The sequence below is a fragment of the Crocodylus siamensis genome, chromosome 4 (genome assembly GCF_052110815.1).
Source record: "Crocodylus siamensis isolate JL-2025a chromosome 4, ASM5211081v1, whole genome shotgun sequence".
NCBI classification, from domain to species: domain Eukaryota; kingdom Metazoa; phylum Chordata; order Crocodylia; family Crocodylidae; genus Crocodylus; species Crocodylus siamensis.
In genome coordinates, this window is record NC_143398.1 from 39,328,711 (window position 1) to 39,353,964 (window position 25,254).

General features: G+C 41.9%; 1 protein-coding gene across 1 annotated transcript; it reads left to right on the forward strand.

Annotated features, from left to right (window-relative positions):
* Positions 1-798: 798 nt before the first annotated feature.
* Positions 799-24,950, forward strand: ZNF800 (zinc finger protein 800). The gene is made up of 5 exons (XM_090042155.1): positions 799-934; positions 1,072-1,169; positions 5,615-5,710; positions 12,421-12,564; positions 20,031-24,950. The coding sequence occupies exons 2-5, from the start codon at positions 1,109-1,111 to the stop codon at positions 21,728-21,730; spliced, it is 2,001 nt and encodes a 666-aa protein (XP_089898281.1). The 5' UTR covers positions 799-934; positions 1,072-1,108; the 3' UTR covers positions 21,731-24,950.
* Positions 24,951-25,254: the final 304 nt, after the last annotated feature.

Here is a 25,254-nt window from a genome sequence, read left to right on the forward strand (position 1 = left end):
GTGTTGGCTTAACCACAGAGGCCGAAGAACTTTTTGGGTAGAGGCGGTATCTTTCATTAGACCGACTAAATAGTGACACCTGTAGCAGTGCAATTAGCTTTTTTTATTTTTTTTGGCCACTATTTAGTTGGTGTAAAAAAAAAGAGATTGCCTCTACCACGAGTTGTGATTCCTTCTTATCTGACAGCTGCATTTGTTTCATTAGTCAAGTGTGTTTCTGTCGTTGTGGACAAACTCTTTGGGTAGAGGCAGTATCTTTTTTTAGACCAACTAAATAGCAGCCAAAAAAAAAAGGTATGTGCACTGCTACAGGTGGGCTGCTTGCAAAAATAACTTCTTTGCCGCTATTTAGTCGGTCTAAAAAAAGAACTAACATGTTCTTTAGCCGGTCTTCAAACTAACACGTTATTACAATGTGCCAAATGGGGGGGGCAGTTGCGAAATCTCCGTTCTCCAAAGGAAAGCTTTTCTTGTCCTCTCGCCCTTGCAGGACCGGGTCCGCCCGGCGCTCTCCCTGCCGCCCGGCGAGTCACAGCCCCTATGCCCTGACGTCATGGAGCGTGGAAGGAAAATGACATTTGACGTCATGACGCCGCGGGTTTCCTCGCGCTTCCTTAGTTCGCGACTCTAGTGCTCGCGGAAACGCCTCCGCCTTCTCCTGGGCGCCCCGGCCCCGCGGGCCAGGTCCTTCCGCCGCCCGCCTGCACCTGCGGGGTGGGGGAGAACGGGTGCGCGCCGAGGCGCGAGCAGTGCGCGGCGCCTGCGCAGTGCCACTGCCCTGGGCCGCCGCGCTGCCGCAGTCACTTCCTGCTCCCGCGCCCATCCGGCTCCGGGGTCAGCGGCTGCCGCTCCGCTCCGCTCCGGCGGGACTCGGCAGCGCCCAGTCGTGCTCGGGGGGGACAGGCCGCCACTCCCGCCCCTCCCCCCGCGCCAGGTAGGGGGCGGCAACCTCCCCTCCCCTCCCCTCCTCCAGCGCTGTCACCTGCCGCTTCCCCCTTCCCCCGCCCCTGCCCCAGTCCCTGCCCCGGGGCTGCGGGCCCGGCGGTGACGGCGCGTTTGCTTCCTCCGCAGGACGGAGCTGCTGGATGCGGACGGGGCGTCGCGGAAAATGCCGCTGAGGGACAAGTGTTGTCAGACTGACCATCACCACCACGGATGCTGCGAGCCAGGTGCGGCTGGGACGGGCCTGGAGGGGCCGGGGCTGGCTCCGCGGAGCTGCCCGCAGGGAGGCTGCTTCCCCAGAGCTGGCAGGGGGTGCCCGCCGCGGAGGGGGGGGAAACGCTTCTTTCTTTCCACCTGTGAAGCTCCCTCGCCTACAGAGGTGGTGGGACCTGGCAGTGCCAGGGTTCAAGGGGTGGATTGGAGTGGCTGTGGGAGGAAAGGGGCATCGGGTGCTGTTGGAGATGAGGTTTGGGCATGGAGACGTCTAGATGTCGATGCTGGAGGTTGCAGGTTTCTTTGGGTAGGTGTGGTGCCTTTTATTAGACCAGCTGAGTGCAGGTTCCCTCACCAGCCATGGTTTTGAGTATCCACACTTAGTATTCTATATATGGTGGTAGTCAAAATGGGATACGGTTTTGAGTAACCATGGTTTCCCGTGGCTGCGTATTAGCCCGCCACCTGCCCTTTTCCCCATAAGCCTTTTGTCTTGCCAGGCACAGTTTTGCCAACCACGGGAACCTTCAGGAAGCTGACCCCGTGGTTGGTGAGGGAAATCTATAGTTAGAACAAAGTTTTTTGCAAGCTGTCAGGTGCATTTGCCCTTTTTCATGCATAGGAGGTCTCTGCTGTTCTGAGACTGCAAGGTGGAGAGGAGTAGAGGAAAAACCCAGGCGTCACGTGCAGTGTGCTCTCCCTTTCCTCATCTGCCCTCTGCCACCATTTGACACAGGACTCTTAACATGGCAAAAGGAACCAAGGGCCTAGGCTACCAAGTAAACTGTAAGCCCCCTTTCTTAATGTTACTGATTTTTTGGGACAGATGGTAATAAAAATAGGGATGGGAGTGACGGTCAAAGTAGTGCACCCGGGGGGGGGGACACTGAGCAGAGCCCACCGCATAGTACCTGCTGGCCCTTGAACAAGGCCATGGAGCTAGTGGACTGCGTGATGCAGGCCTGTTTGTTGCCTCAGCGCTGTGGGCCATTGCCTACAAGAAAAGTCTGTAAGCCTCCCTTAGAAAGGGAAGCCACCAGGTAAATAACAACTGATTGCTTGGGACAGCTAAAGACATAACAGTGATGGTCAGGGGTTTAAAGCTAGTGTGCGGGGGGGGATGCTGAGCAGAGCATACCGGACAGTGCCCACTGGCCTGTAAACAAGTCCAAGGAGCCAGTGGACTGTGTGGCGTAGGCCTGTTTGCTACTCTGGGGATTCGTGGGCTAAAGGCTCACCAAGAGAAACTACCAGCCCCCCTCATAGTAGAAAGCTACTAAGAAAGTGGCAAACTATTGCTTTGGACCAATGATAAGACAGGGACAGCAGTGGTCAGAGGTTAATAACTAATGTGCCAAGGGGGGATGCCAAGCAGAGCACACCAGGCAGTGCCTGCTGGTTCTTGAATGAGTCCAAAGAGCCAGTGGACTGTGTGACGCAGGCCTGTTTGTTGCTTTCAGGGATCGTGGGCCTAAGCCCACCAGATAAACTATTAGCCTCTCTTAAACAGGGAGGTTACTGGAAAGGCAGCAACTGATTACTTGGGACAAATTATAACAAAACAGGGACAGGAGTGATAGTTAAAGGTTAATAACTAGTTTGCCTTGAGGGGACACTGAGCAGAGCACTCTTGACAGTGCCTAGTGGCTTTTGAGCCAATCCAAGGAGCCAGCGGACTGTGTGACATGGCAACTAGGCTGGATGGACTTAGGGTCTGACCCAGTAAGTGGCCCTTATTATGTTCTTACCTTAAGAGCAAGCAACATTTGTATGCCTGAAAATTACCAAGGTTTTCCAAAGCTTCAAGTTCCCTTGTAAGCAATTAAGTTCACAAATGGAAATATTTTAAAGAACATAACTACTATGTACTGGGTCAAGCTGTGGGTCCATCTTGCCCAGTATCCTCTGTTGCACAGTGGCAGAGAGCAGATGCTGAAACGGAGAGTGAACTGGATATGACCAGGACTTTTTCCCCCCTCTGTTCTTCTCTCACTTCCAGCCTCCAGCACATAAGATCTAGGTATATTTATTTTACACCTGCTTATCCCATGAACATTCATAGTTTTTCAGGAAAAAGAAACAAATGTGCATTTGTTTATTTGTATTAAATAAGGTTTGTATCTTGTTAGTGATTTTTTTTTTTAAATAATGATTTTATATATCATTTATAGTTGAAAACTTAAATCTGTCTCGTCTTCTGTTTCTGCTTCCTTTTGTCTCTTGCGTATTGTAAAGTTGTTGGCATGATGCTTGTGTTTATATTTGACAAATTTAGTTGTTCAAAAACAAAACAAAAACTAATAGCAGGAGTGTGGGTCTGCTGACTGGTAGTGTTAGCTTACAAAAGTTTGAAGGGAAGAATAGATTGTATAGTCTTGACAATGAAGAAATGGTTCTCTATAAATGAATGCTTCTGAGTTACATCAGTGTTTTAAAAGAGAGACTTAATACACATTTCTTGCCTTAAATTTAACAACTATGCATTATACACAGTTGACATGTGAAAGTGTTGATGTCAGTGGGTGTGGCACTTGCACATCAGGGGCAGTGTATAAGTTGAAGTGTCCTCTTTTTGAAGAATGGCAAGTAGGGTAGTAGGGTACAATATGTCTTTGTGTAGGAGATCCCCAAGCGATTAGCTGATTTGTAATGGTTGTTATGCGTTCATGTATCAGTATATTATTATGCCAGCATAGTTAGGTGGAGTTTTTATTCTTTCCTTCTTTTCTTCAGCTGTTTTCTTTCTTAAGTCTTCCGCAGTTTGAATTGGCTTGTAACCTTGCATCACTAAGGCAAATTTTTCCTTAAAATGTATCTATGTTGTTTATGTCTTGATGAGAAAAAATTGTGTTACTTTATTTATAAATGTGCTTATCTTACATGTGGTTTCCCTTTTGTCTGGAAGGGAAAAATCAGTTGAAAACAAACCATTCAGGAACTAAGTTTTAAAACACAAAATTAATTATGTTGATAAGGTATATTGTCTGTAGAAGATTCAGCTGTAGCTTTATCTGCTATTTTAACTTGATATTCACAGGCATAATATCATGTTGTTATTAGTGTCCATAAGTCAGCTTTGATAAAGCTTACAAAGAATAAAGTGGGATTCAGTTAAATTTAAGACGCGCTTTTTTTCTAGGTGGAGTATAACTTCTGAAGTGTACTTGATAAAAAGAATGCCTTGACGTAGTATTAATATTGAATTAAAATGGCATAATACTAATTTCCAATATTGATATCAGATAAAGGCATGATTTGTTTAACTGAAAAACAGTATCAATATTAACTTTTGGCCTGTTGCTGAACTTGTTATAAATACTGATTATCTGTATATTGGGTAAGTGAATAAACCATGTGCATGCATGGCATCTTTCAGCTCCAATCTCTGCTTTGTAATATCGTTGTATTCCATTTAACTGCATAATAATTGGGACCAGAAATCTTGAAGGGGAAGTAGCTGTCAAAGGGCCTCCATTAGAAGCTTTGAAATTGTTGGGAGCTAATCGTTCCTGGAACTGACCAGAAGAAACCTTGAAAGTGACCAAAACTAATCTGTTTCTAGGCTGCTAATGCTACAAGGTAGTCCTGAGTCTGTCATCTTAAAGGCAATATGCTGTACATATTTATTTAAATATATGTGTACTTTGTTCTGATCATTTCTGCTTTTGGTTTGAATGCAGTCCTCGTGTAAGGCTTGACATCTGCTATCAAAGGTACTGGGATATCCCAGTACACATGCTGGGCCTTGCATTTGGCGTTTCCAGCTTTTTTGTTCAGCTGAGTTCTTGTGTTTGATGTAAGCCAGTGATGCTCAAGGCTTTGGCCCTATGGGTCTGATGAATGGATCAGGCTCCGTGCTGTCTCAGTGTAGCGTGCAGGGCGACAGCCTGAATTGCTCTCCATGGATCCGTGGGAGAGCCCTGCAGGCCAGAAAACATGGTGCCAGGGACTAGGTCTGGCTTGCAGACTAGGGCTTGAGCACACCTGATGTAAACAGTAGCTTAATTTCTTTTAATATTTATTTATAGCCTAACTGACTGTTTCATAAAGTATGTAGTCTAAGTTGAAGGAAATCCCTAGTGAGTCAGATTTATGGAAATATATAAAATAGAGGGTGATTATCTGTATCCATGCTTAAAACATGCATAAGGTTTTGAAAGTGAAACTTAAAAAATCTTGCAATATACTGTATATGTTAGGAAACTGATGGAAAACCCACTACAGTACTCTGAAATTCATTTTAGCAGCAGGAAATTGAGGTAGTAAGAATTCCAACAGCTTTCACAAACTTCATTTAAAGGTTACAGTGAATAGTGTTAGTCATCATTTTTAAACCATTTTGTTGGAAAAGAGATAACGATTTTACAGTAATACTGTCCTGGTTTTCAGCCAGCTTCAGGTATTGATTCTGTGTGTTCTGAGTTTTCTCTAATGCTTTGTCATCCTTCATGTCTCGTAGTGCATATGTTGGAACCTGGTGATCCTCCTTTGTTACAGCAACCTATGCAGACATCAAAATCTGGTATTCAACAAATTATTGAGTGCTTTCGATCAGGTATGAATGGTTTGGGGCTTTATGGAGTTCTTTCTTTGTTTTTAAGTATGTTAGTAAAGTAAAGCCTGACTTACGACAAACAATTCCAAGGTATTTGTGACTACACTTTAAGCACTGCACTTATGTGAGATCGCTAGTTCTTATTAAAAATGTTTTTATGCAAGGTATTAAAGACACAGGCCCTTCTACATCATCAACGTTCTTAAACTTCTTTAAAAATAATATGCTTTGCTTAGGAAGGTTCATAAAAACTGCTGTTGTGGGCTAGCTGTTATTTCACGGCTGTAAGTTCTCCTTGGGATCCATAACTGCTTCTTATCTTTGCTTGCTGTGTTTTTCATTGAATGTTTCCACTGTTACATAGATAATTGCACTGTTGTATAGTGCTACTTGTAAGATGGTATGTGGTTGTCTCCAATTGCTTCTCATGTCAATGAACATATGTACCTGACACTCATGTATTAACTGAGTGCCTGGGTGAGAATTCACAAAATGAGTAATTAGGAAATGTAATGTATTTCAGGTACATTTGTAATGGATCAAAGCACCTGTTTATTTCTATATTTCAGAGTACAAAATCTTAGTGGTCCAGTTCATCATGAGAGTTTTACAGGAGATTTATTTAATACCAGTATCTATATTACGAGATTTTTTTTTCCCCCCCTCTTGATCTGTAGGAATAGAGCTGCATATATGATTTTTGAGGATTTCAGTGAATTATCTTCTACATAACTGAACTGGCTCCTTCAGGTTTTCTGTTATACAGTGGATATTCTCCCTTCATTTGCTTTTAATATGAATGACCAGAAGGAAATTGGGATGTGAAATCTATCCTCTGTGACGTTTTAAGGCACATTTGGATGGGATAGGGCTTCATGCTTGTGTATGCCAATCTCACACTTTAAGCAGATTAGCTGGAGTGTCCTCTGGTAGCAGGGTGAACTGATTTCAAGTAATATGTCCCCAGGCCACTTCCAGAATGTTCTCTTTGGCACATCCAACTCTTTCACTCTTTAAATGTCCACATAATAAATCCATGGTTTACCACTACATCTCCATTCATTTGCCCTGGGAAAATCAAGTAGAAAGAAAGAGGCCTTTCACTATTATTTAACTAGTCACCATTGAAAAAACTTGGATTTGCTGAAAGATACTGAGAGAAATTTTAATTTAAACTTTTAAAGGAAACGATTCTTAAAGGCATTTAAATTGCCTAGGTGGAACCTGTTGGATTGTGTTTCTATTTCAACTTGGTGAATATCTTGATAATAGTAGAGGTGATAACAGTTTTTGTCAGCCCATTTCAGTATACCTGATGTGGGACACAAGTGCTGACTTCAGTGTCATTTTTTTTGAAATTTGAAGAGTCATTCATCTTGCATTGTAGTGTGATGCTTAATTATTCCATTGGCATGGCACTCGTTGGCACCAAATCTGGCCAAGAGACAAGATGGACTAAATACCTGGAATCATAAAAAATAAACCAAACAGCTATAAATGAGAGTGCTGAGGAAAGCCAAAAGAGAAGCGGGTGTTTCTTTTTTATTTAGTCACTTAATGAATTTAATTCTATTGGGTTTTTACTGTTCTTAATTATACTTAATTTTTTGAAGGCTGTGCAAGTGTAATTCTAGGAGATATTTGCATTCATTTTTGTGCATGAGAGACAGAGAAGGCTAGAAGATGATCAGGAGCACACAAGTATACATCAGGTTAATTAATGGCAAATTTGTACGCTAACTACATGCTTCATCCTATTGGAGGGAAAAATGATGTAACCCAGTCGAGAGAGAGGATCAAAGAAGAAAGTAAGTTATGGGGAAAAAGAGACTGTCCAGGAACAACTTAGGAACAACTTGCTACCAGGCAAGCAAACTTCATTGTTTTAGATTCACAAGTATTTTTTTTCAAAGCACTTATTTTTATAATTACAAAGTAAAATTTTAAAACAGGAATGTGGCCATTAAAAACTTATGTTCCTAGGAGCTGTTATCACAGTGACATTCTGCTAAATGTCATCCTTTGTAGAATGCTCTTTTGCTATTACTACCTGAAAGCAAAGGAATTCCCAAATATAAGATGCTTATGCCACAAGTTAGGAGATTATATATGCTTTGGGTATCCAGGGAATGTATATAGCAGTAGTGGCTGAGGCTACATAGGCATGTTCAGTTGATTTTTGGGAAAATTCTCAGGTTTTTTCTCCTGGTAGAAAAATGTACCTGGAGATACCTGAACAGACATTCAAATACTAAGACCCAAGCTGCTCAGAGTCGATCTATTCCCTCGCTACAATTTGGCATTGTCAAGGGGTTGTATTCCGCTCCCTGTTCAGCTGGAGTAGCAGTGTCCAGTGAGCAGCATACTCACTGGACACTGGCTTACTGGAATAGCAGTGTCTGGGGTGGAGCTAGGGGTGGGGGGAGAAGGGGAGGAGTAGAGCAAAGCATCCTTGGGTGCTGGAGAACTGTGCTGTGGCTTCTCTCGCACGAGAACATGTACATTTGCTATCCTAGAAGAAACTCTCTTGGGAATGATAAAGCCCTAGTTATTCTTAGGTTATTTTTCTCTCGGAGCAGCCATTTTTGCTCTGCGAGAAAAATCCTGAACATCTGTAGAGTCATGATTTCTCCTGGGAGAGCAGTGACTTTGCAGGAGAAACTGAATGTCTGTATGTGGCCTGAATGTCTATCTTTGACTTTAAATAAAATTCTCAGGTGATTGGAACCTTTAATTATTGAACGAGCAAATTGCTTGTCAAGAGTAACGAGAGGGGGTGAAGTGTTAGGGTTAGAGTTAGGCCCACTCCTCCCACCTGCCCCTACCACTGCTTCAGGGACTGGCCCATTTCTCCCCCCTCCCCCACTTCTGTACTGGGTCTGCTCCCCCTGGCCAGGGCTGGGGCCAGGCCCGCTCCTCCTATCCCCCTCCGGGTATGGGGCCTCGCCTCCCCACTCTGTCACTGCTGCTGTCTCCAGGGAGCAGGGCCGGGGGTGGAGGAGTCAGCAGCACTGGCCTTGCCTCCTTGCTCTGTCCCTGCTGTCATGATGGTGTGCCGCTGCTGCCTGTCCAGAATGCTGTTGAAGCAACTCTGATTAGTTGTTTCAGGCAGACAGACAGACAGACAAAGGCTTTTATAATATCTGTAATATTATTATATCCAGGTTGAATCTTTGTACAGAAGGATTAAAATTGGTGACGAATACAAAGAAGAATTTGGTAGTTTCAGTTTTGAGTTGAAATGGGGAATAAAGTTATAAATTTGTTCATTTGATTTGGGCATAGGAACTCTCTCTTTTTTAAATTTCTGTACCCTATATGGGTTTGCACAAAAATGTTGCAGGCTGTTGCTCCAGTTGTATTATGAATATTCAGTTTAATTGGAAATAAACAGTTATATTATTAATAGCATAGCTGTTTTGTGAACTGTTTTCTTATAAGTGCTGATAAGCAAATCTTTAAGAATGGTGGGACACAGCTTGTGACCTAGTCACTGTTGTGGCTGCTGATTCTCTCTCTCGTGCCTTCCTGGTCCATGTAGAGGGCTGATCTCATAGCCCCTTATTGCAGCCTCTGCTTACCACTGCCACAGAGTGCTGCTGATTCCTATTGCCAGTGGAGAGCGCCAAATTTGGCAGTGAGAGTAAATGGAGTGAGGGTGAGGGTGTAGTCCTTGTGGGCCAGGTCCATTTTTTTGCAGGCTGGGACTGGCCTGTGGACTACAGGTTGCCAATCCTGGGGCTCGGGAGTCATGCTGTCTCTTTAATTTATTGTCTTGACACATCTTGTATTTCTCTGACCCAGCTTCAAGAAGGATGGGTGGAGCATGCCTCCATCTCAGCCTTGCCTCTAGCTGTGTGGTTAAAGCATGCTTCTGGGAGGGTGGAGATGAAGGTTTGAAGCTGAAGCTAAGGCTGAGGTGGGCCTAAAATCCTGGTTGCCCACTTTTTGGACAAGCTGTAAATACTAGGTTATTCTATGGTAGTGTTAGTGATACTGTACCTGCTATGGTCCAGGATTTAAGCAAGAGGGAAAAATTTATTGGGGTGATTTGTTGGACCAGCTACATGGTTAGAATACAGTTAGATAAGTTTTCAAATGAAAGATATTCTTCATCACATCTGAGGAGGGAAGCAAGGACAGCTTGAAAGTAAGGATCTTGTGGCCTGTTATAAACTAGTCAGAGGCGATCAGCAGGCATTGGGGGAGTCACTGTTCCCCTGGGCACCGCCAGGAGTGACCAGGAATAACGGTCACAAGCTGGCAGAGGGTAGGTTTAGGTTAGATATCAGGAGGCGCTACTTCACGGTAAGGGCGGCTAGGGTCTAGAACCAGCTTCCAAGAGAAGTGGTGCAGGCTCCTACCCTGGGGGTGTTTAAGAGGAGGTTAGATGAACATCTTGCTGGGGTCATTTGACCCCAGTATTCTTTCCTGCCATGGCAGGGGGTCGGACTAGATGATCTGCTTAGGTCCCTTCCGTCTCTAGAGACTATGAAACTATGAATAAGAGCTGAGTGCTGTGCAACTGGAGGTGTGGAGGGGGAATTCCCAGTTAGCAGACGAAAAGCAGCTGTGAGATGAAGACATATCAAAAGGGAAGGGGATCATTAATATCTCATGTGTTTAGGAAGAATTTCAGAAATTGGATAGATTATTGTTTTTTGACACTATATTGGTGTTCAGTCTTTGTTTCTTAGTGTCCTGGCAGTTTACAGATTTTTGTTCTCAGGTTTGCCTTTTAAATGTGTTTGTTAGATGGTGAAAAATGTGCTCCTACTGATACATACATGTCTGTCCTTTACATTTTTTTCTATGAGAGTTCATTCTGATATGTAGTTGCTGTTTAGTTTCCTCCACATAGTTACCATGAGGGTGTATGGTGTATTGGATCAGTTATATCATATTTTCAGAAAGGCACGTGTTGGATCCATGCCTTTTAATCAGTTCATTGTGGGGAGCGTTGTAGCAGTGGAGATGTGCTGACAGGTTAAGCATCTCATGCAGTTTCCCAAACTTTTGTTACTTGGGGGACACATTTTTCTGGGTTAAAATTGGCAGTAAGCTTTTATCTTACACCACAAAAATGAGTGTGTGCGGGGGTGGGGAGCAGTGTCAGTGGTACAAACATAGTTTGCTGATGTCTGATGCTGCTGCTGCTGCTTCCCAGAAGCTGGAAGATGCACACATGCCGCAGCTGGGGAGCATGGAGCTGGAAATAGCAGCACAGAAGCTGGGAAAGCCCTCCTTGGGAGGTTGGCGTCAGGCTGAATTAGGGCAATAGCTTCTCCAACTGAGTCTGCAGTCACTCCACTGTGTGTCCTGGGCTGAGGGAGGGGGGTTGTAAACAAACTTGGTGAGAGCAAGGACTCTCCTTGGACCTCATGGACTAGGTGACAGTACTTCCAGCTGCCCACAGTTGGCTTGGTCTGGGAGGAGAGGCAGGGGGAACTCGCATCTGTCTGCCCAGCAGGGGGCATGACATACAGGCAGAGCAGGGCACAGCAAAGTAGAACCAAGTACCCAGGTGTTTAGTGCAGATGATAAAAACATAATCTGTGTAACACAGGTAGAGTGAAGGCTTAATGATGTAGTTTTCTAGAAATTCTTCCTCCAGGTAGCTTACAAAGGTGTTTGGTGTATTGAGAGGCCATCGTTGTGTGCATAGCTGTGTTTATGGTGTTTTTGGAGGAAGGGTTGCTAACTGTGGATATACAGTAACATCCCACACCAAGAAACGTAGCTGCCTGCTTAAAATACATTCAAGAACATGGAGCACACTCAGATTTGCAAGATATTGCACAATAGTCCACTTCATCCTTACCCAAAACAACTTCACTTGTAATGATTGAGATTTCTGCAGTCCTGGACACTGCATGTAGCACATATCAGCTTTGCCCCTATGTGGTGCATGTATCATGTGGGGGTGACCTGTGGTGCACGCTTCATGTGGTGCCCAAGCTGGACTGGCCTGTATGCCAGATCCAGTGTGTGGAGGTGGTTTGTGGGCCTAATCTGGAATGGTCCTGGATCCATTACACATGGTCAGTCTGGCCCTGCATGCGATGTACGTGTATGTGGTGCACAAGGCCAGACTCAACGGACAGCACTGAAGGCTGGATAATAGGGCTTTATGAGCCACGTCTGGCCCATGGACTGTATTGACGCTTTTGATTTAGTAGAGAAAGTGTGGATTCAAAAATAAATGTTAAAATTTTTTTGTAGTATTCTTCACTGGGGAAGACATTAGAGATTAGAAGTGTGATAGAGGCTCAAATTCTATTTTCTTGTATTAGTGCAACAAGACTAAGCTTAGGTCAGGTGCTTTTACATTCCTGAAACTTGCCTTATTATTATTTTCTTTTTCAGTAAAAGTGCCTCCTTAGCATGCTGAGGTACTTGAAGAAAAGGGGGTTATAAACTTACTTAAATGGCTTAAATTGTTTTTCATTCTCTGCATCTGACAGGAAGTTATCTTATTTACCAATACTGTAGTATAAACTGCCTACATTATAGTCCTTTTGCTGTTAACGCTAAAGTCAGTGTTTGAAAATTTTACCTTCAGCCCAGTCCCTTTCTAATAGGCAAACCAAGAACTTGTGTAATAAATTTAAAAGTGAAATGGGAAATGCGATTTTGACTTGAGTTTTACTATGCTTTAGCATTAAAACTTTTCCTGATTTTAAGTGTATTTTTTGGTTTCTTTTTTCCAGGAACTAAACAACTTAAGCATATCTTATTAAAGGATGTGGACACCATTTTTGAATGTAAATTGTGCCGCAGTCTCTTCAGAGGACTACCAAATTTAATTACTCATAAAAAGTTTTATTGTCCTCCAAGTCTTCAGATGGATGACAGTAAGTTTTGTTCACTGAAATATTAAATTTTAGAATTGAGAGAATTTACATTTTTTGTTCTATATGAAAATATATTTGAAACAAGATGCAATTAATCTTAACTAGGTAAATTAGAGGATCAAAAATGAAAAGCAATGAATACCTCATTCTTACTGGTTCATCACTCCAGAATCATTCTCTTGATCTCAATCTTTGCTACAAAGTTAAGATGTTGTTGTAACATGTACTAGTTTTAATCCAGTAAAACCAGTGAAGAAGTGTCAGAACAAGTTTTAGCTCATGTGAGCGATTAGATGAGGGTCCTTGAAGATAATTGTCCTTTGGCTAGTGTGTGCTGAAGCCAGTGCTGCTGTTTTTTTGCTACAGTTAATTATTCTATCTATATTAGGCTGCTGTGTTCCAGTATCATCCCTCTGTTTTGTGTTGTAGACATATTCTATGTCAGAAACTCCTTTGTGATAAATAGAAGTCATTTTGTACAGAAAATGTGGGGAACCAATATGATTCAAGTTGGATCTTGATTTTACAAATATTTGGGGGTATTTTATGCTAGGATTTTATTAGACTGAGATCGGATCATTGTGTAAAACCTTTAAAACCCTTGTGTCAGACAAATGATAATTGAAGGATTCTGTATAGACAGTGTGGGAGGGAACCTGATGGGTGAAAAAAATGACTTGCACAGTGTTGTAGTGACAGAGCTGGGAATACAGGCCAGATACCATAACAGGGATCCTGGTTTTCTGTGTTTTAAAAATCCCAAATGCTCTGATAAAATTCCAAAATTATCTGATTAAAAAACCCCAAATCCTTATTTTTTCTCAATTAAAATGAAGCACCATTATATAGGTATCAACACAATGTTTTATTGATATATTTACAGTTTTTAAGCAATTTGGAAGCCTACTTGTGCCTCAATCATTATAATAAAATACATTCTGAATACCTTTATATTTTGGTGTTTGCTTTTTGGGTTTTTTATCATAGAAAATCAGAGCTCCCGTGCCCCCCTTCACTCACCAGGACCCCTGTCCAGCTGCAGTAGTTGCCCTACTGCTTTGTGGTGCTGAGCAGCCCTGATATGCTGGTGCCCTGGACATGCCGTTGCCTTTCACTCCCAAGCCACAGCCCCTCCCCAGACCTGTTGGTGCCCCACACCCTCCCAGGCCTGCCAGTACCCCTCTCTTCTGACACACAGCCTCCTGTCCCTGCCAGTGCCCCTCACTTCAGAGCTTAAGCTCCTCCCTCCTGGCCTGCAGCTCCCTGCCTCCCCCCCCGCCAGCCCTGCCAGAGAGGGGCCCCAGTTGCCAAGGCTACAGGACCTGGCAGCTGTATGCTTCCCACTCCCTCCTTCATGGGCATCAGCAGTGCCCAAGCCCCAGCTGCTGTATGCAGAAAGCTGTGGAAGCTGGAGCTAGGGAACAGATGTGGAGCCCTGGCCCCCCCTTTCCCCAGCTCAGTGGATGGCAAAACTGGAACAGAGCCCATGGCAGGCTGGGGAGGATGTGGGCTGCCTGCTGCAGAGCTCAGGGCTCCCCACTCTGCTGCCCTCCCTTTGGGGGCCTCTACAGCCCAGTGGGCAGGACCCAGCATGGCTGGGCAGGGAAGCTCGATGCAGTCTCTGGGAGCTCTTTACTGCCACGGCGAGGTGCCCTCTGCTCTCCTAGCAGCAGCGAGGGGGCACAGCTCACCATGGTGGCATGGGGCTTGCTCCGGCAGCATCAAGCTTCCCGGTCCTGCTCTGTCTTGCCACACTGGGTTCCACTCCCTAGGCCACAGAAGCCCCAGGGAGAAGGTAGGAGGGTGGGGAGCCTGCAGCAGGCAGTCCACTTCCACCCCATGCACCAGTCTGGGTGGCCTATGCCCCCCATCCCTCCCCAGGAGTGCAAGTAGTGGGGAGGAGCCTGCCCTCTACTACTGTCCCCAAGATGAGCTGCCAACGGCTCTGTCCTACTCCTCACCCAGGCCCTGTGGCTGGGCATTCTGGCCCACAGCCCAAAGCACTGCCCAGCTTCCTCCCTCCCTCACTGAGGCCTGAGTTCCCTCCCCCTCCACTGCCAGACTTACCTGTGGGAGCTGCTCTCCAGGCTGCCCGGTGGCCATGTGCACAGATGCACATGGCGCCCCGTGCTGAGAGCCCTCCGCTGGCCCCAGCCCCTTGCAGGCTAGAATTCTGCCACCCTGCAGGAGGAAACCCAGTGTTTCCCATGGTTTTCTCCTTAATGAGAAAATCCAGGTTTTGCCATATTATGATAATACCCTGACCTACTGATGAGCAGTAGCATGCAAAATGGGTGTAAACAGTAATTTATTTCTGCTTTCTCAGTCAGCTGGAAGATTATTCTACACAGAAATTTTAATTGTGGTGCCTGCTACTAAATGGGAATAACAAAGATAGGTTGATCTTATTTAATGTTTGAGTACATTGGTAAAGCACTTACTTATTGTATTCCCAGAATATAACAAATTTCTCTAATTAATGGATTTAACTTGACGAAAGAATGAACAGAAAAGTGCGTTAAATAAACACCCCCCTGGCCTTGCTTAGCTGCAGGTCTGGTAGAGAAGGGAAGGTCTTAGTCTTTACTGCCTTATACAACCAAAGAAGGATAACAGCAATCTAGCTCAAAAGGGGGCAAAGCTATCTGAGAATAAGGCTAAGGCATAGGAAGCAGTCCTGGCTGCCTGCCAAAATAGATAAATGAGGAGGGTAAGCCTCTCTGGCAAAGGAATTAATTTATTTATTCCATTCTCTGAAAGGATAGGAATGAAATGACTCTGAATATGGACTAATGCCTGCTTGGAGCGGCTTCAAAGCCTCTAGCCACATTTGCTACACTGTTACTGTAACTGTTACTGGCTCTTGGTTCTGTAGCAATTGCTTTGTAGTGATAAAGGTGTGGCAAAACCATTCCAACCTTGACCACCCTTCATTCATTCCTGCTGCCTCCAGCAACCCTGTTACATAATCCCCTTCAAAAGTTGATCAAGCTCTTATCTTAAAACCAATTAAGGGATTTTGACTTGGTTTTTTTCCCCCTTTCCTCCCCTCCACCTCCTGGAAGGCTGTTTCAGAACCTCAGTGCTCTGTTGGATAACTTATTCAAACTTCTAGCCTAAACTTATTCCAGGCCAGGTTGTACAGTACTTAGTTTTCCTTTATCAGCATTGTCCTTTCACTTCAGTAGTCCCTTATCCTTCCTTGATTGATATATTACCTGAGACGAAATAACATTTCAAGATAAAACATGCTCTAATTATTTTATATCATGGATTTGGTAGTAGCTTTTTGCGGGGGGGCGGAGAACTATTGATGGGTTTGGGTTTGGTTCCCCCACTCCAAATTTCTCTGAAACACTTGACATTGGATGTGGTACCATCCTGACATTGGATGGGGTACTAAGATATTTCTCATTTTTTCAGTGGCCTCTGGGTCTTACTCGGGTACTCAGAATGGTGTTTTTAGGTACTCGCCTGATTTAGTGTCAGGAAGAATTGTTGGTGTATTTTGCGTCTATCCTGCTTATTTCTTGTGCTTCATTATGAGGCTCTTTTTAAACATCCGGTGCTTGGTGGCTGTGGTATATAGAAGACTGGTAAACATTTTTGTGGACCAGTTGGACAAATGATTTTCTGCAGACCCAAGAGACTGTCTTGGTAGTCTGTGAGGCTTCTACCAGCATTGTATTCCTATGAGTAACTTAACCAGGAGTTTTTCATTAATAGCATTTGAAGTAGTTGGTTTATATGTTCAATTTCTAATGCATCTCGTTTGGCACTGGGTTGGTAGTGGTGGTTGGGGGTTGGAGACAATGATTATCTTGTTTTATCTGTGGCCACAGAAATGGAACAGATATTTAAAACACCTGATTCTCTTCCTTACTTGAGCTCTCCATTGCAAGGTATTGTAACACTCTGGGAGAACTCTGATTGGTTACTGAAACAACCAATTGGAGTGCTCCAAGAGTGTTATGGACAGGAGGTGGTGGCACCACAGGGTGCCTCTGTGATGGTGGGGATAGAGCAGGGGAGTGAGGCCAGCAGGGATTCCCCCCCTGCCCCTCGACCCTGGCCCTGCTCCCTGGATGCTGCAGCAGTATGGGGTCCTGGTTGAGGGAAATGGAGGAGATGGCAGGGCAAGCTTCCCCCCTTTCCCCCCCTCACTCTGGGAGGCAGCTGCAGGGTGGTGGGGGGAGGGTTAGGGTTAGCAAGCTCCCCCCCATGTTCCCACCTGTCATTCTTGATGGGCAATTCACTAGTCTTTTAATGTTAATATAGTTTAATATTCCCCCCTTAAACTCCATTAATAAAATAACTAATTTATTTAATGATTTAAATACCTTGTTATAACCTGGAACTCTTAATTATGCTAAATGAAATATGATTGTTATTTTATGGAAATGCTCCTCTAACTTCTATTTTATATACATTTTACACATTTCATTTTGCCTGTCATCTAACACCTCTGTTCATTGTTTTATTGAAATATATTTAAAAATTCTTTGTCAAAGAGGGTATCAATCAACCACACATAACATTCTTCTTTTATATGCATAACCTATTAATTTATTTCCCTATGGGAAATTTGAGGTTGTGTAGGCCTTGCAGTGTGTCCTAAAGATCAGTTAATCTGAGCTCTAGGGGGAAAAGTTTAGACATTGGGCTCCTTCATAGAAAATACCATGCTGCTAGTCTCCTTATGATACTGCTGTAAACTAGATGACTGATACTTAACCAGGGTGTCGCACCCTTGAGATTGCTTCAAGAGTGCCCTGAGGTGCCACTCAATGTTAGTACTGTTAGGTGTGCTAACACAATTCATGAGATAAACCCAGAGATTTCAAATAGGAATCACGGTGTTAAAAACATTCTAACCTGATGGGTTCTTTGCAAATTGCTATGTTACTTTTTTGTAGTCAAAAAAAACGAATAAAAACTAGCATTTTATGAGGGATGTCTTGAGTCTAATGAGGGAGTCTCTCAAGTCTTAATAGGTTGCAAAACCACTGAGCTGCATATTAGTCTTGAAGAGTAAGGTGAAGTATAATACTGTATTTACTCTAATATAGGAGGAGTCCCCTCCTTCTCCATCCCCTCACCCCATCAGCATGTTGGAAGAAGCCCCATCTCTTATATTTGCAAACAAGGAAACCACATTAAATATACTGTCTATCATTAGACTCCTACGAAAAGCAGCATGTGCTCAGTAATGGAAACCATTAATGAAGCTGATTTAAATGCAGCCCACACTAAGCATAACTATAAGACACATGGCCAATAATGGGCAAACATGTCATAGGAACCTACCACAAGCATAGTTTAGTGCAGCCTATCTGAATAACATATGGTAGTGCCCATTGCGGGCAGTCCGTCGTAGCACTAACTTGTTTTCAGTTGTTGGGGAGCCACCACACTGAATATGTTTCAGCTTCCACTACTGTCCCACAGTTGAGCTGCACCTTTCTTTCCCATGTCCACTGATTCCTGTGTCTTCACCAGCCTTAAATATCTGACAAATATCTCCAAACAGGGCCCCAGACTCTTCACTCAGAATCTCTCTGTTGCCGCCTCTTGGCCTGTTGCATATGATTAGTGTAGCCCCACCCTCCATGAGGTAGAGCAGGGCCAGGTTGCCTCGTGCCCCTATTGCATATAAGTATTTGCAGGACTTGTGACAAGAACACCTGGTTCCAGTCATGAATGGGGGGCTAATTAGCACTGGCTCCTTTGGGGGGGTGTCTGGAGTATACATGCATACCAAACAGTGCTGAGCTCTAGAGTTACCATGGCTTGAAACATTGTTGACTCTGCTGGGACCCAGCCCAGTGAATTCTGTGGCAAATCCAGAGCCTTTTAGTTTTGGATTAATATCATGCTTGGTTTTTTTCTTTTTTTAATATAATTTTTTCATGTTCCAGGTCAAATTAGCCAGATCAGTTCCAAATCCTTTTGACTAAATAAAACTCAGTCATTCAAAAACCAGCTCTTCAACCAGCAAGTATCCTCCATCCCAGACTTTTCAGCCTGGGGCTTCACATCCTTCCAAATTCATCGACAGGCATCCTTCATGCAGGCCCATTCAGATGCTCCCGTGTCTCACTTGTCCTCAGCCAATGGCCCTAGGAGCAAGCTGTCAAGTGTAGCCCACGTACAGGGGCTTGCATATAGGATCTCAACCTCTTGTGAGCCAAGATCATCTTGAATGGCATTGTGTAGTTAAGAGTGGAGACTTGTCCATTGCAAGCTGGCAGGCCCCCCCACATGAGAGCGTTCTATAGCATCCCAGTGACAGGATCTTACCTATACACTTTATTTTTTATAGAGGTGGGGGATTTATCCCTAGCTTGCACCTTTACCTTTTGCCTAAGAGCAAGTGAGATTTGGGGGCATCTGAACTTCTAGACCTCCGGGCTTGCAGTCTCCATGTAGGATGCCTGTCCTGGATTTGGGAGTATCTGAAGCCCCAGGCTAAAGAGTCTGGGAGGGAGGATACTTGCTAGTGGTAGTGCCACATGGACTTGAACAATTGAGCTCTGCTTATTTGATAGAATTCAGAACTTATTTGGTTAATTTGGCCTGAGACACAAAATAAAAAAAGTATTATATAAAAGTAGGTACAAAAGTACTCCTTAAAAGTACATATATGGAATATACCTGTGCAAAAACTTGCAGCAGTTTCCAAAAGTAAAGTGCATCAATTCTGGATGAACCAAGTCTATACATACCTGTAGTAACTTGCACATAAGCAAAGTACTACAGTTATGTTTATTTCAAGTGTTTTTAAGTTTGCGTCTCACTTCCATATGCTTGGAGCTAGCAGGGTCAGACTATAAGGAGGGGAGGAAGGGACTGCAAGGAGAAGAAGTTGGTGGAGGCTCAGACGGCAAAGGGACTCCCTAACCCTCAGATTTATTTTCCCTACTATAGCAGTGGGAGTGGGCAGACCTCCAATAGTTAGACTCTGTACCTGGAAAATTATATCAAATGTATACATTTTCCATGTATAGAATCTAATTATTGAATCCTGTTATTTTTGTTTCTAGTTCATAGATGACTTGCTGCCTTTCTTTAAAATAAATTCTAACTCTATAAATTTTAAACTGCGTGACTAAATTTTAATGTACCCAAAGGATCCATATGGAAATGCATGTAAAACATATGTAAAATAAGAGTACCTTTTCTGAGATAATGAAATGATCACTAATTTATTCAAAGGCAGTTCATCCCTGGAAATGGAAGAGTGATGGGTCTATTTGTGAATTAAACAAGATTCCTTGGGGTAGGCTGGCTGTTAATTTATCAGTTACCATATATGGAAACATGAATTTTACTGTAAAACCTATTTTTGGGTGCATAATAAAATGGTTAAACCCATATTCAAGGCAGACAAATAGAAATAGAATTACCCTGTCTTTTTTTTAAAAAAAATAACCTTTATTTCTTCCTTTTTTTTTTTTTTTTATTAGACCTCCCAGATATAAATGATAAACAAAGCCAAGCCATACATGATCTCCTGGAAGCCATCTATCCAAGAGTGGACAAGCAAGAATATGTAATTACACTAGAACCAATAGAAACAAATCGGAATGCTGTATTTCAAATCGTTTCAAGGACCGACTGCCCGGATGAGAATACTGAGATTAGCAGTACCCCTGATCAAGCTCCAGTACAAACGCAGGAGCCTAGCACTGAACAGCCCCAAACTGTTTCAGTTCCAGATACAGAAAATTTAGATTTACCTCCTGCTGAAACTGTTATAAACAAGGTGATACCTACTCCTGAAGAACAACCTCCACCATTAAATACTGAGTTGGACTCTTCTGAAAATTCTGATTTTGGCCACCAATTGATTTGTTGTCTTTGTAGAAAGGAGTTTCATTCCAGACGTAGTGTACGTCGGCACATTAGAAAAGTGCATAAAAAAAAAATGGAAGAACTAAAGAAGTACATAGAAACAAAAAAGAAACCAAACCAATGCTCTACAAAAGGCCGAAATAAGAATGTTCTTATAACATTAGGTAGGAGTTGTCCGGTATGCTATAAATCATTTGCTACAAAAGCCAATGTAAGGCGGCATTTTGATGAAGTTCATAGAGGATTAAGAAGGGATTCCATTACTCCTGATATAGCTACAAAACCTGGGCAACCTTTGTTCTTGGATACAGTTTCTGCTAAAAAATCTTTTAAGACCCAAAAACAAAAGTCGTCTTCAAAGGCTGAATACAATTTAACTGCATGCAAATGCCTTCTGTGCAAGAGAAAATATAGTTCACAAATAATGCTTAAAAGGCATATGCAAATTGTTCACAAGATAACTCTTTCTGGAAAGAACTCTAAAAGAGATAAAGGACCTAATAATACTGCCAATGGCACAGAAATAAAAGTAAAAGTAAAAGTTGAACCAGCAGACTTTGTAGAATCTTCACCCCCGTCCATCATCCTTTCTCCGCAGAATGAATTAAAGGGAACAAATCATTCAAATGAGAAAAAGAGCACACCGTCAGCACTGAAAAATAAAGTTAAACAAGACACTGAAAGCCCTAAATCAACCAATCCATCTGCTGCAGGTGGCAAGCAAAAAACCAGGAAGCCAAAACTTTCAGCTGGCTTTGATTTCAAGCAGCTTTACTGTAAACTCTGTAAACGCCAATTTACTTCTAAACAGAATTTGACAAAACACATTGAGTTGCACACAGATGGAAATAACATTTATGTTAAATTCTACAGGTGTCCGCTCTGCACTTACGAAACACGTCGCAAGCGTGATGTGATAAGGCATATAACAGTGGTTCATAAAAAGTCATCACGTTACCTTGGGAAAATAACTGCAAGTTTAGAAGTCAGAGCAATAAAAAAGCCCATTGATTGTGTTCTAAATAAGGTGACAAAAAGAGGCCCTCAGAGGGATGAAGCAAAACAGATTGGTTCAAAACAGGATGTCACCTCTAATTCGCCCAGTAAAAAATATGAAGGAGCTGATGTTGGCATTGAAGTAAAAGTGACAAAAAACTTTTCTCTTCACAGATGCAATAAATGTGGAAAAGCATTTGCCAGAAAGACTTTTCTAGAACATCATAAAAAAACCCATAAGGCAAATGCATCTCATTCATCTGAAGAAAACAAAACCAAAGGCAGAAGTACAAGATCTAAAGCTCTTGTCTGGTGAGGAACAGCTAGTGTTTTGCCTTTTAAAAGACAAAAAACAAACCAACCCCAAATCTGCTATTGTTGCTTTGTTGCCTGAACATGTACTTTCCTGTAGACCCGATGGTGTAGGAGATGAAAGAGTAATGTGCGTATCACATTTGTTTTCAGTGGCTTGGAGATGAGTTCATTTCTAAATTTTCTTCTGCAGGGAGTTGCAAGATAAGATGATTAGGCTGCACAGAGCCAGCTTTTGTAAACTTTTAATATTATAAAAAAGAATTTATATTGGCTTATGTTTACTTTAGGCGTCTTAAATTTAAAATTAGCTTTGAACTTGTTCATTTCAAGTGTTTTGTCCTGCTAATGAACACCTTTGTTTAGGCTACTTACAAAATATTAAGGTATTTGTTATAGCTTTTGTAAAAAAAAGGAATTATGACAGATTAAAGCTCTGCATATAATTTAGAATGACCATCCGGGGAAGACTCTGTTTTCCTTCTCTGTTTTAATTTGCTGGAAAATATTCCCCCATACCTTGCCAGTATGAAGGTTTAGGGCCCAATCCTGAGAGTCTTTCTGAACTTCTCTGTATAAGAACTGCCAGGTTCTGGCCCTAAATTTGGTTTCTTTAAAAGGGTGATTTACTGGTTTTTCCATAGCCTTGTTCTATAGGACAAGTGGTATTAAAGGTAGTCTTTATTTTTTAAAATGATCTTTCCTTTTATTAAAGGAAATGATCTATAATCTATAAATGGCCATTTTAGATTTTTGAGGGGGCATTTCTTGTAATAAAAATAGACATTGATAAAGGGTTAAATTTCTCCTTTAGAGAGATGTCCTTATAATGTGTTATGTGAAAAGAAAACTAGGTACATGTGCCTTGTCCTGTACTTCAGCTTTGAAGTGCTCTCTTCCTGAAAGCAACTAGATATGGGCTCAGCTTCTGCAGGATACTGTTGGGGGTGGGAGGGTAGATTCATTGGTTTGATAACCAGTCAGAATGAAAGGAAATGCAACTTAAAACTGAGCTGGCCTGGCTCAAAAAATTACAGTAAGTTTGTTGGGGGAGGGTGGGGAAGGAGGAGAAGCTTTCCCTTCTTTGGTGATGAAGTTTGAAGTGCTACCTTCCATTTAAGTTACTTGTGTTGTATAACTTGTAAACTGAAGTTGTATTGGTAAACTCAGAATATTAATTTATTCCCATTTCTTCTCAGATGACTTCAGTGCTGTATGGAAAGTTTGGAGTTTATTTGAGTGGAAAGACTTTAATTTGGTGTTAGAACCACTAATGTCTTGATAATGATACTATAAGAAAAATAAGGAAATATTTTAATAAACTATTCTTTTCTTGATAAATTAATAACTATTCTGATTGCTTGTTAGCAGTCGGATTGGCAATGTCTTCTCCCAAACACATTCAGGTAGTTGAGTTGCAATGCATAACATGTGCCTGTAGACTAGTAGTTAATTACACTTGTCTCTATGCAGTTCAGAAATTTTGACACAATAGAAAATGAACATTCTATACTTTAAAGAAAAAAATAGTGTTCTTGGAAGAAACCTTATTAAACAAATCAACTTGAGAGAGCTCACCATAGATATATTGGCCCTAATACTGCTTTTTCTGATAAGCCAATTCTGTAACTCTGTGACATTCACTGTATTGGGAAAGTTTTATTTTGTGTTTATGTTCTGTTTTAAATTTATTACAAATGAATGTATAAGAACAAACAGTGTAGTGTGTATTGGCTAAATTGTACTAATTTTTAGTATTTGCCATAACTTCAGTTTGTTCATTTTGACTAATTTCCCACATTTTGGGCATACTGAATTTCACTGTTCTAAAGTTGCTGCAGAGATCTCCAATGTGTTCTTCGTACATGGTTCATAGGACAACCTTCCTTTGCTTTACATTTAAGGAAGTTTACAAAAACACCCACATTCCCCTATTCTTTAATTTTTAAAAAAAATTATACACAAGCACTTTAATGATAGTTGCAGTTAATTTTTCAATTTTTGTTTTGAAAGATCAACACACTAATGTTAATATGAAGGTAGTGAATATTTGCTGATGTTTTATAGACAGACAATCCATGCACAACCACTTCTTATAATGTTAGTTTTATTCCATTAAATATTAATAAAAGGAAGGATAGTGAGGGAGAAACCCAGAATATTTTTTCTCTCAAGACCGTAAATTACCACTTTAGGTAGCACTTCACTTGATAGAATTTGCAAAATTCTTACTGATCTTTTTGTCTATTTTATAATCAAGATTTTAGTAAAAGAATAGCACACCTGCCGCCTTGAAGCTGTTTGCAGGATTCTGTGCATTTTTTTTTTCACTTTTTAGAGAATATTTTGTTTAGTGATTTGTCACATGCCACAATTTGAAAGGTACATCAGAAAAAATACCATGGTTTTTAATACAGGTTCACTTCCTTATTTAGGGAGGGGCCTTTGTCATATATACTTTTTTGTATAAAATATATCTAAAAATATTGATCACGAGATCATGAGTAAAAATGTTTTATGGAGAGAAATATTTGGCCCTTTTAGTGCTTTGCACTAAGAAAATACTGTGAATGGGAACAAGACTGTAACTGTTGCTGGAAATGTTTTTATATTGAATGTACACACTCTTGTTTGGATAAATGTACTGTATTTGATGGAAATAAACCAGACTGGAAGTTATTTCAAGTGTGCTTAAAACAGAGGGATATATTGTAGTAAAACTAAAATGCCTATCACCAACTCACTACCAGCAACTGCACTTCAGCATTTGCCTTTCTGTAAACTTTTATTCTTGAGTCATTGAAACTAGTTGTTTGTATTAGCCAATTGTAATAAATATATTTTGTATTATGAAAAACTGGGACTTGTGGAGTGAACTCTTCTCCACAGTTAAAATGGCCTGCATTATATGTTTAAGAAACCATTGTCTAATCTAAACTTCGTTGCTTGTAAATTGACCCTTGTCTTAATTAAGCAGAGCTTAATGTTGTGGTCCTTTTAATACCATTGAATCTATTGATGCCAAGGAAGACTGAATATGGGCTTTATAAGAAAAAGATTATCGTTATTTTTGCATTAAAGATTTATGATTATGGTGTTGTAACAATATTTCCCATTTTTATATGGTTGGAACATGAACAGTGAACCTGATTGTGGCTTTTATATGAAGATAGTTTAATTATGCAAGTGCAACTGACACTTGTTCCTGGATGGCTTCCAGTAAAGATTAGGTTATTAAAAAATTATGAATGTTGTTAGAGTTATTATTGATTACTTGGCTAATCTTGGTAGATTTTGCTGACAGTATCCTCAGTAAATTTAAAGTTTGCTTCTGAGATACCTGAAGGTGGATTATTATTGTGTGGAAAGGTATGTATTGGATCCTTTATCTTTGGGACTGTATAACTGATAGCTAAGAGTAAGTCAGCTTTGAGCTAGGACCACTACACTGCTTTCTGTAGGAGTGGTGCTCAACTTTCTGGGCCCATGAGCCAAATGCGTGGTGGGACCACTCAAAGTTGAGGCCTA